Source organism: Nasonia vitripennis, assembly GCF_009193385.2.
Source record: "Nasonia vitripennis strain AsymCx chromosome 3 unlocalized genomic scaffold, Nvit_psr_1.1 chr3_random0006, whole genome shotgun sequence".
NCBI classification, from domain to species: domain Eukaryota; kingdom Metazoa; phylum Arthropoda; class Insecta; order Hymenoptera; family Pteromalidae; genus Nasonia; species Nasonia vitripennis.
In genome coordinates this window covers 1,805,862-1,818,439 of record NW_022279625.1, presented here as the reverse complement: position 1 = coordinate 1,818,439, position 12,578 = coordinate 1,805,862, and the positions used below count along the sequence as shown (strand labels likewise).

Below are 12,578 nucleotides of genomic sequence, written 5' to 3'. Positions count from 1 at the left end.
CGAACAGGTAACTGCGTTTACCTCTGCGGGAATTTTACTATTATGTAAATAATATGTAATTTTTTGTCTGGTTAATAAATAAATAAATAAAATATTGTTCAAATATACAATATATTAATGATTTTTAAAATACTTTCAATCTTAATTATTTTACTGAAGGAGCACCCGTCACAATATCAAATCATATTATTTTCATAAAAAAATTTAAACCTCAATATTTTTAATAGCATAGGGTCCGAGTTATAAGGTTTAAAATAAATAGTATTTTTTAGTTATACAGGGTATACAGGGTGAGAGACAAAGAATATGAATCTTGATACCTTTTAAACTAATCGGTTTCATAAGCTGCAAAAAAAACTTAGCCAAGGTAAGCAAAAGATCTATCTTTTCCTAATATTTCAACTTAATTAAAGCCTTTTTACTTCCGTAATCGTACGAAATCGAAAACCCATTTTTTTGGTTTTCGATTTTTAGCTCAATAACTAGTCGCCAAATTGGCTTATAATTTTTACAGTAAATAGATATTATCGTTTTTTTGTCATAAACGTTTGACAGTTTAGTTTTGGAAATATTGATTTTTTTTAAATCACCTTTTTTATCATAAAAATTAAACGGAACGGTCAATCTGGAAAATCTTGCGGGAAAAAGTAGGCAGTTTTATGCTCTTTTAGATACACTGTTGTTGAATATATTGTATAAACCATATCATCAAAAAAAGCAAAATTAATATTTCAAAAATCGAAAAATAGCTATAATATGGTCATCAAATGGTCAGAATCATAAAAAAAATTTCCGGAATTCAGAATTATAAAACATATATGCATGTCAAATTGTATTACGATCGGTCCCGTGGTTTCAGAATCATAACGGTATACGTATGTTTTTATATTTATCAATGATTTTCGGGCTGAGCGTTAATTCAAGCAAATGCCACGTCATCTCGTTTTACAAAGGAAAATCGTACCTTTCGTTCAGCTACACGCTCAGTGAGTCCGTTCTTGATAGGGTTGATGTAATAAAGGACCTAGGCGTTTCATTCGACTCTCATATGACTTTTCGGCCGCACATTGAGTCGTCGGTTTCGCGGTGCCATGGGTTGATCGGATTTGTGAAGCGTACTACTTTTGATTTTTTTGATATATCAGCCATAATTTACTTATATAATACCCTGGTTTTACCCCACTTTATTCACTGTTCACAAATCTGGTCTCCTTATACTCAGGTAGCTTAAAATTCTTTACAGTCTGTTCAACATAAATTTTTACGTTACCTAGCTTACAAGTCTCGTCAGCCTATGGCATTTAAGGACCATTATTATACCCTTGTGGCGTCTCGGTTTCGTATCTTCTCGCTTAATTCATTACATTGGTACCATGATGGTCTTCTTGCGTTTAAGCTTGTACATAAGATTCTCTTGCGTGATTCCCCTTCTTGTACCTTTTCTACGAGGCAATCGCCTTATAATTTGCGTAATCATAGAGTGCTCCAGGAGAGCAATTATTATTATAACTTCGGATTTTACTCTACTCTCAACAGGTTAAAAAGGTCTTGGAACCTGTTGCCTAAGCGCATTACTGATGTCGAGTCGTTGCCTGAATTTAAAACTTGTCTAAGATCGTTCGTTTATTCTTTTTAGGACTAGGGTTCTCTAATATTGTAATTTTGTATGTATACCTTTTCTTTGTAATTAAGGGCTTCTAGCCAGTTTATATAAATAAAATTAAAAAAAAATTATTAAAATTACCTATAGCAGTGAGCGCCGAAAATGGTGAAACTTCTCGGTTTTCTTAATTGGCTCAGGTGTTGTCAAGCCAACTAATAGGGGGGAGTCCCATTCTATGCGCGCCTACTTGCCTACTGATACTATTTTTTCGAAATATTTTGTGATGAAGTACAAATAACATCAAAATTTACAAGTTTAGACCAAATTCCAACTGAAGCTACATTAACTATTCAACGTATTTTGAAATTTCGTAGAACACTTGATCTTCTCCCAGCTACTTTAAAAAATGACAGTGCAGTTCATATCAATCAAAATTAATTGTGTAATTAATGAAAGAACGAATATTGTTTTATAAATTTTCTATGTAAATTCATAATTATCAAAGTAAGCAATTATCGTCATAGATTCAACTCGTAGAACAGAAACAATATTCGTTATTTTCTTTTTAGATAGCCAAAAATATTTATCTTTCATTAAAAATTATTATTTTTCATTTCAAATTATAAATATTATTCGAAAATGTTGTATCAACATTTCAGTCACCAAAAATTTTTATTGTAATTATAGTTCTGAAGATTCATTGAGTTCTTTAAACTTGGACTCACTTACTCTGTCCAAATAGTTGTTGAATTTTAATGTTGTAAATTATTTAATTTACTTTCTCAAAGTTTATTGAGTTGTTTGTCTAAAATATACTTAATTAATCCGACTTAATATGGCCTTATTTTACTATGCAACAACGTAGTGAAAATATGACGGTCTCAAACCCAATAATGCAGAGAGCAGTCTCTTACGTTTGTGCGCTGGTGTGTATGTGGGTGTGGGGGGGGATTTGAAGATTTTCAAAATCACATAAAACTGATAGAATTTTACGTTATTTGGTGGGGGGGGGGGGCAGAGTGGCGGGACGGTGGAAGGGGAAGAGTCTTGCCAAAATGGTCATAAAATATAGAAAAATACATATATTTTTTTGTTCTCAGGAATTCATGTTATGCAAAGATGAAGAAGATGATCCACGACGATGTATCACCGAAGGAAAGGTTGTCACTGCGTGTGCTCTCGAATTTTTCAAAAAAATTAAAAAACATTGTCAAGATGAATTTAGTCAATATTATAATTGCATCGACAAATCAAGTGGAGAATCAGCGTTTTCACCGTAAGTCTATTGAACAAGTATTTGTTTGTATCAAGGGGGGTAAGCTTTATACAGTGTGCCGTTTGGAGCACCGCATTAAAAACTTATGCACGTTTAACGAATCTTCTAAACTTTATTAAAATTTTATATTCGGTCGATTTTGTAAAGACCCTCCAAAACTCATAAAAATAAAAAAATTAAAACAATTTACAGTAGGAATGTTCTTTGAACTATAACGGGGTGGAGTTTTCAACAGCAGTCGCGCAGACGTCAGCAGCGTACAGTGCAACTAGCTGCAGCATTCATATATGTGTATCATGAAGCGATACGCGTGCCCGCGGAGGCGGCAGGGAACTTAGTCTAGGGGATGGGGAGCGGGTTCGCGGAAATAACCGACGCCGAACACAGATTTCAAGTAGAATAGAGAATGAATATATATTGTTGACTCCAAGATATGTTACACGAGCACACACGCGGGTGTGCGAGACGCAGACGAACGGCGTAGTCCGAGATCGGGAGAGAGCTACTGACAATGAGTGATTAGATTAGATTAGATTAGATTAGATAGTTTTTATTTGCGTACATTATGTTGTACAATAGTAAGATTCAGCATTATGAGGTGAAAGTAGAATGCAGTAAGTTGAGGCGTGTTTAGATTGTGTATAGTGTAAAAGTGTACCGTTGGTGGAAATGAATAGCGCGAGAATGAGTAGGTGTGCGCGTGTGCGTGAGTGTGTATGAGTTATGTGTTTTCGAGTTGAAAGTAGTGATCTTTAGCAAGTTTTCGGAAGATGATAGTAGATGAGGTGTTTCTGATGTGTGATGGCAGGCTATTCCATAAGTATGAGGCGCTGATATGAAACGAGTTCCTCAGCGTCTCAGTCGCGAAGGCAGGTATTTCCAGAGGTGTCACCTCGCCCCTCACAGGCCGGAGTGAGACGCGGAAGTCAAAAAAGGCCAGTACGTATGATGGTACGACCGAGTTAAACATTTTACGAAGGAAGCAGACTGTGAAATACTTCCTGCGTCCGTCAGTGGTTAGCCACTGCAGCTCCCGCCTGTAAGGGGAGATGTGCTCATCCCTCCTTACACCATAGATGTACCGGATTCCTGTATTCACGAGCCTCTGTAGTTTTAAGTCGAGTTCCTGCGTCAAGTCACAGTATACAAGAGAACAGTAGTCGATGATCGGAAATAGGAGTGCTAGCACGAGATGTTTGCGCAATCTGAGATTGGTACTCTTTCTAAAAAAGTAAAGCCAGTACATTAGCGAGTGAGCACGTTTACACACTTGTGTAACGTGCTCCTTCCACGAGAGTTTAGAGTCAAGCACCAGTCCCAGATTACGCACAGAGGATTCAAAGCTGACCTGGGCACCCCCGATATTAATGAATGTGTTAGCTGTTGAGGGAAGTAGATTTATGTAGTATGGGGAGCCCAGGATAATTGCTTTGGTTTTTGTAACATTAAGTTTAAGCTTGTTTTGCGCAGCCCAGCCCATTATCCTCTCGGCATTAGCACTCATCTTGTTTGATAAAGAATCGAGCTCCTCGAGGTGGCAATGACTGTAAATTTGCAAGTCATCCGTGTAAATAAGATGGGAAACATCGGAGTCTAGACAGAAACCGATGTCGTTGATGTAAATGCAAACAGCAGGGGACCTAAGACGGAGCCCTGCGGGACGCCGATGTTAAGACACTGCGAAGAGGAACGCTCGCTATTGTCACCAACGACGGCTTGCTCTCTCCCAGTGAGATAGGAGGCAAACCATCGGAGAACCTGCTTAGAGAATCCGAAGGTGGATAGCTTCCTCAGGAGACGGACGTGACATACAGTGTCAGACGCCTTGCTAAAATCAAAGAGTAGAAGGAGTGTCACTTTCTTTTTGTTTATCCCGACCCTGACATCATCAGTTAGCTTAAATAGGCCAGACTGAGTGCTGTGGCCAGTGCGGAAGCCTGTTTGATAGTTGTCTAGTAAGAGCCTTGATTCAAGGTATTGTGAGACTTGCCTGTGCACCAGCCACTCCAGGGCCTTGGAGAGAAAGCAGAGAAGTGAAATCGGACGGTAGTCAGTCAGGGCTGTTGGTGAACTGACTTTGTTGAGTGCACGCACAAGTGGCAATTTCCAGGCAGATGGGAAACGGGTTTCGCTCAGAGACAGGTTGAAAATGTGACATAGTAGAGGAGCGAGAACTGGCAGTGCTTTTGAGATAACAACCTGAGGGATGCTGTCGCTTCCCCTGGCCTGGGTGTCGAAGTGCGATACTGCAGCCAACACGTCCGATTCCGTTATGGTGCCAAACTCGAAATGTTCTGGGAGGTCAAGACTTTGCAGGGTTAGAAGATACTCCTCAACAGCAGGAGTCAAGGTTGACAGGCGTGAATAGTAATAATTCAGCCTGGCTTCCTCGACCTGTTTGTGAACATTGTCTCTAGCTAGTCTGTATAAGCGGAGATCTGAATCAAGCCTGGAGTCCCTGAAACGCCTGTAAAGTCTCTCCCTCTCAGATACAAGGTCACGAAGAGCCGTGGTGAACCACGGGTGACGCCGTTTTCTCGGTATTACAGTCCGTAATGGGGCGAAATGATTAATGGCGTTAGTGAGGTTAGCGTTAAGTGTAGAGATGCATTCATCAAGTGATGAAGCGGTGAGGGATGACCAGTCACATGTGCTAAGAAAGTCTCTTAGCTTCTCGGCGTTGATTCCCTTAAAGTTTCTGTAGGAGTATGTGTTAGGTACGTATCGTGGAATCTGTACGTCGAGAGTGGCCGTGATAAGGTCGTGTCCATTGATGAAAGGTGAGTCTGTCTTCCAGTGTGACAGCAGGCGATCCTGCTCGTCAATTAGACACAAGTCAAGCCTGGTATCCGAACCCTGTTTATGATGCGTGGCACCATAGGGGACAGAAGAAAGGGAATTTTCATCAATGAAGGCCTTGATAAACTTGGCATCTTCAGATGAAGAAAGCTGGTCAGAGTTGAAGTCTCCCATTATGACCTTCGTGGAGTAACTGTGCATGTGGGTTGTTAGCTGGTCAATAAAGTTAGAGCCTTGGAAGAATGGAGCGTGAGGAGGACGATACACAACCCCCACGAAGATCGGAGAGATTCCCTTTGCCGATACCTCGCAGAAGAGATATTCAGGCTTACCTGGCTTGCCAGACCATTCACCATCAGATGATGAAATAACACTAGCTGTCAGTGATTTATGTATGTAGAGGGCCACACCTCCTCCGTTTCTGTTTCTGTTCCGTCTGTAGAGTAGGTAGTCATCCAGTGAAGGGATGGACGTAACCTTGTCGCTCAACCAGGTCTCGGTAACAGCTATTACGTGAAATGGAGAGCGAGTGGATAAGAAAAGCCTGATCATCTCAATGTGACCCGTAAGCGAATTCGCATTGAAATGACAGACTCGTAGACCTTCGGACAGAGATACCTTAGAACCGGATGAAGATATGGCAGATGAGCTTGATGGTGGATGTGGTGGAATGATGTGTTTGTGTTGTAGTGAGAGAGAGAGAGAGAGAGAGAGAGAGAGAGAGAGAGAGAGAGAGAGAGAGAGAGAGAAGTAGAGAGCTGACACTTACGGTTCGTCGATTCCACTCGCTCTCGGGAACCAGCTCAGGAAGGAACAGTTCACGCGATCTTGCGAAAAGATAGCCTGCACGGTAAGCTAGCCCGAACGAATCTGTCGCGCGTATACTAAGTCTCGCGCGCGAAGCTCTCTCTCTCTCTCTCTCTCCCCACTCACCGTCGCGGTGTGCTCTCTCTCTCTCGTTGCTCTGCCGCTGCTCACCTGTAACATGCAACTATTATACAGTAATATGATACAATTATTGTATGCTGGGGAGGTTATGACGATTTAACAACGTTCCTCGTCATAGAACTTAAACCGTTTAGGTCACCGAAAAAATGTTCAATTCTATTAAATTTCAATTAGTTTTTAGCAATAAAAGCGCTCAAAATATGTCCGTTCGTCCGTCTGGATTTCTTTTTGCATCTATTTACAAAACTTAATGTATTTTATAAATAAAAAACTATCCAATGGTATAAACAGGTCGGTCCCTACGAAGAGTGGTAGATTACAGAACTTGCGTCAAAGACTAGTACGTTTCGTTGTTTGCCGCGAAGACTAGCACTTTTCACTTTTCGCCGCGAAAAGTAGTACGTTTCATGGCTCAAATTAATAATGCTCTTTTTAGTATAAGATAAACTTATGATAATTCAATAATTTTTGTACTAGCTGACTTTTTGCATGTGAATGTTACTATGTACCACTATAGTGTTCATAAATATCATCAATTTTTTAAATATAAAGCCTCGAAACCGCTAGTGTTTTCGTGAATTGTGCTAGTTTTCGCGTCAAAGACGTGAAACCAGCTAGTCTTGGCGGCAAAGTTGTGAAAAGTGCTAGTCTTCGCGGCGAAAAGTGAAAAGTACTACTCTTCCAGAAGGATTTGAAACGTGCTATTCTTCGTAGGGAGCGACGATATGATAAAAATGTACATTCCAACCATAAAACGTTTGCAAAATTTGTTCCAGAGATGTATTGGAAGCTGTGAGAACAGGTCCAAAAAAATGAAGGAATAAATGTATTGGTTTTTATATTTTCGACATATATTGTAACATAATTGCATACAATCAGTCTTGTGCAGAATATGTGAAACGGTACTTATACAGACTTTTGCGGACTTATGCGGACTGGTGCATAACTTTTCGGGAATGTCGAAACTTACAACGTGACTTGTGTGGACAGAGAGTGATTTTTGCTTTAGCACAATGATAGTTGTGCGAACACTTTTATACATACACCATGACCTATCACTGTAAAAATAGAGCATATCTATACAAATAATTATTCGCAGCATCTCTTTTATCTGGACCGAATCTGCAGATTACATCTTGTGATATACATAACTACATACAGTATTTGTGATTTCATATAGACAAACACATAGCTTTAAAAAAAACATATCTGCACAAATAATTATCTGCAGCATCCTTTTTATCTGGGCCAAATCAATGCAAAAACAAAATCCGGACGGACGGACATTTTTAAAGCGCTTTTATTGCTCAAAACTAATTGAAATTTGATACAATTGAAATTTTTTTCGGTGACCTAAACGATTTAAATTCAAAGAACATTCCTACTGAAAAATAGATTACATTTTTTTATTTGTACAAGTTTCGAAGGGTTTTTACAAAATCGACCAAATATAAAATTTTAATGTAGTGTAGAAGACATTAAATGAGCATCCGTGGCTCAGTTGGTTAAGGCACACGCCCTAACTAGCGGATACGTGCTTGCTCAAGGAGTCGTGAGTTCGATTCCCAGTGAATGCACTCGAAATTTTCCTAAGTTGTATTTCATCGGGAAAAGTACCCTGGACTACGGCTGCTTCGAGGCGGATTTTTCCCCAGAATTTCCCTTCAGCGGAATTCCGGGTTTTCCCTTGCCTCACAGGCGCAAGCCTGGGCGAATGCAAAACAGTCGTAGGGACTCGCACAGAGGTAATAAGGTAGGTAGCCGATCCGATGCACTAGGCACGGAACGCCATACAGTAGGAGGAAAAGCCGAAAAAGTGATCAACAGTCTTGATTCACTTGGAACTATTAAAGGGCTCATTTTGTTCATTGTGTAATAGGGAACTAAAAAACTAAAAAAAGTGTATTGTCGAATTATCTACACACACACACGGACACACACGCACATACACACACGGACACACACACGCGCATACACATACACGGACACACACACGCGCATTCACACACACACAGACGCTAGGGGGGTCCCCCCTGCACGCTCCGCTCACTATCCCCCAAAATTCAATTTTTAATTCATAAATAACTGCAAAAATAATTAACAAGGATGCTTTATCTTTAATAAATCTATATCTTAGTTTCAATTTATTAGAAATTACACACATAGAATTCACCATATTCTTTCATTTTATATTTGATTAATTTAAATCAAAATCCGAACTTTAGAATCTTACTTTATTGCTTCCTTCTAGAGGAGGCTTTGTAATAGTAAAATTTGCAGTTTCGCTAAAACTTCATAGAAACGTATTTTAAGGTGGAGTTCGAATTGTGTGTTTTTAGAAAATGTCCGTGCGGATGGCTGTGTGTGTATACCATCGTATTACTGGAACCACGTGGTAAATAGTAATAAAATTTGACATGCATTTATGTTTTTTGATTCTTCGGGAAAAAATAATTTTTTTAATTTTGACAATTGTTGCCTTAAAAAACTTATCAAATTTCTTTAAATTTACTTTGGAAAAAGGTAGACTATCTATAAAAATTCTAATAAAATAATTTAAGTCGTCTAGAAAGCATTGTGCCGAGACAGGATCATAACTTTTTAGTGTTCCATATTAAAAAAAAACACCTTTTGTACCTATCCTCACCATTCTGTATCTTAGTATTATAATCATGATTTTTCCTCTAAAAAGTTATGCAATCCTTAAAGAAATTGTCTAATGTTTACAGCTTACAAAAGTTTTTCTGTATTTTTATCAATTTACGTTAATGAATGTAGTGAAATCAGTTTTGAAAATGTCAAGTGTTAAAAATTAGCACACTGACAAAAATCATTACTTACTACAAGAAGAATCAATCTCACTGTAACTTCAAGGTGAAAATCTGCTTTGTGTTTCATGATTCTATCACATCTAATCTGAATGTGCTAAAACTAATCCAAATCATCTTGTGCAAAGAAATGAGCAAAATCATGAATAAAAAAATCAAGTAAATTCCTCCTAAGTATATAGAAGAATCATTTAAACACAAAGCGGATTTTCATTTCATATAAAATAAGGTTGTACTGTTCAAAATTATTCTTTTAATGCTTACTTGTCCTCCCGTTGTCTTATAGTCTATCGATGAAACACTGGCAAACTTTTAAGGTGTAAATCTGTTAGATAATATTAATTAAAATTACAATATTTTTTTATTTTAATCTGAGGAGCTTTACTATTTACTTGCATTAGCTGATCAATTAACCTAACCTGATAAGACATGGCGCGGCCGTTTTTTCATTCAAATTTATTAGTGTTGGGTGTACAGCAATCAAGCTTCTTTACGTCTATAATACGACAGATGAGTCAACAGGACATATGATTTATATTCTATTATATTTGTAATATCTATCAAGTAGCCTTTGTAATAATTAAAGAATCTTATGTATATCTTCAACTATGACTGACTAAAAGAAAAAAAGAGAATCGGAGAGGCGAAAAATTAATTTTTTTCGCAAAATTAATTTTTAAACTTAATTATTTTACAAACGAGCAATTTTCTTAACAAAATAATATGGTAATTAGTAAGATCTTATGAACATTTTTGAAATTGTATACTCATACATAAACAAGATCGAATAAAATATTTACAGAATTCGTAAAACGTAAATAGGTTATTTAGCAAATTTAAAGTATAGTAGGTCGCGGCGCGCTCTCGACGGCACAGTGTATAAAACTTATACTTGCCATCGGGGCGCTATCGCGCCCCTTGATGTCTTATAGAACAAGAAAAAAGTTTACTGTTTTATATATGGATAATTTATATTAAATCAAAACCTATTATCTTTATCTTGATCAATATCTCTGCCTTTATATCAACCTTGTAACTCTACGTTTATCCCTGACCATGCCCGCTACAAACTATATCTCTATCATCTCTATCTTTATTGTTCCCTATTGCGTTTTATTTTAATTTAAAATCCTTCAATTCTTCAAAATAAAAAAATTTAATCAATGGCATGGACTGGTATAGCTTCAATATTACTACCAAAAGGAATGACCAGTCATAGAACTTTTCGTTTACCTTTAGATTTGACCAATATGAAAATCTCGTTCTTGCAGTTCAAATCTGATAAAGAAAAGTTACGAGAAACAGATTTGATCATTTGGGATGAAGCTTCTATAATTCCTAAAAAAGCTCTGGAAATAGTTGATACAACTTAACGTGATTTATGTGATACTAATATTCCTTTCGGAGAAAGGATAGGAGCATTATAGGAAATAACTATAAAATCATCATGCCTTTAGTCATACTTCCATATTTTAAAATTAAACATAAAGATGCGTTCACTCAATAGAGATTTTTTCAAAATTATTATTAGAAGTTGAAGAAGGAAAGATAGAAAAATTTTTTTAATTCTTGAAGAATGGAAAACAAATGATATATGTTCAAAAAATTTTGGTCACAAGTTTGATTCTTCATTAAATAGCGTAATACTTACTTCTCACAATGAATATACTTATTTTTTGGATAATAAAATTTTAAATCAAATGGAAAGAGAGATAAAAACATATTATAGTATTGATACTGCAACTTATAAAGGTGTTGATAAATCTGACGATAATATTTACATTAATTTTCCGATCAAAATATTAAATAGCAGTCGTGAAGGATTGCCACCACAAAAACTTAATTTGAAAATTGGGCCATTGTTATGTTAATAAAAAATTTAAGTATAACTGACGGTTTGTGTAATGGCACACGATTAAAAGTTACTAAATCATCAAGTATAACATTGGAGCCAAAATTATAACAGCGGAAAAAATCAGAAAGGAAGAAAAAACATTTTTATTCCTAGAATTACATTAAATACCGGATATTTATCTTCATTGACACTTATTTTATACAGAAAACAATTTCCTTTAATCTTAGCGTTCGCTATGACTATCAATAAATCTCAAGGTCAAAGTTTCGATAATGTAGGTATATGCTTTAAAAAACATTATTTTCTGATGGCCAATTATATGTAGCTTTATCTAGATGCAAAAATCCTAATCAATTATTCATTCAGATTATAGACCATGAACGCGATCAAATAAATTATGAAAATTATTTAATTAATTAGCAACAGGAACATCATGAAAATGAATTCAATGAACAATAGATTCAATGAAAAGATTGAAATTTTTCTAATTTAGATGAAATTCCTACCTATATGACTTTAAATATTCAACGTATTTTAAAACTACGTGAAAAAAATCTAATACCTGAATCTTTGATAAATGATCCTGATGCTTATGTAACATATATTTTGAATATTGCTAACATTCTATATCACATCAATTTAACAACAACAACAAAATTTTGCAGTTACGTTTTATCAAATCATAATAATTAAAATTAACAATACTGCAAGATATTAACAATCATTGATATGTTCACATTATTAAATTCGAGTCAATTACTATATTGATTTTTGAAAAGTGGATTAGGCCTACCGGGGATACCACTTTATTTTTTGTTAGAACATTGATAAATAATAAACATATACGATCTTATAAAGTTTTTACAATGTTAAGTATAAACAAGCGAACGTGATAACAATACAAAAGCAAGAGACAATGCTAAGTATAAACATATCAAAGTGTTAACAATAAAAAGCAAAATAAAAACATTATAAGAATTATTATTTACCTCAAACTAAGTCAAACTTTAACAAAAAATATAAAAAAAACGCTCCAGTCTATTTACCTCGGGAGCGGTGTGGAAAAAATAGAAAAAAAATTTAAGTTATCTCTATACTCTTATATGGTTTTTTTTCTTTGATGACAAAAATTTAAATGTTTTAGAATTAGAAATTAATATAGAATCTTATAGCAATTTCAAGAAGCAATGATGTATTTTATTCCTGTATTTTCAATACTTTATTCTGTAACAAGCGGTCGCGAATTCATGTTGCGCGCGTGAGAGACTG

General features: G+C 36.1%; 1 protein-coding gene across 1 annotated transcript in view; it reads left to right on the top strand.

Annotated features, from left to right (window-relative positions):
* Ndufa8 (NADH dehydrogenase (ubiquinone) 1 alpha subcomplex, 8, 19kDa) overlaps nucleotides 1–12,578 on the top strand; it is a 91,114-nt gene that overhangs the window by 37,050 nt on the left and 41,486 nt on the right. Inside the window, exon 2 of the mRNA NM_001172354.1 lies at nucleotides 2,704–2,879. Within this exon, the coding sequence (NP_001165825.1) occupies nucleotides 2,704–2,879 (176 nt within the window). The remainder of the gene's footprint in view (nucleotides 1–2,703; nucleotides 2,880–12,578) is intronic.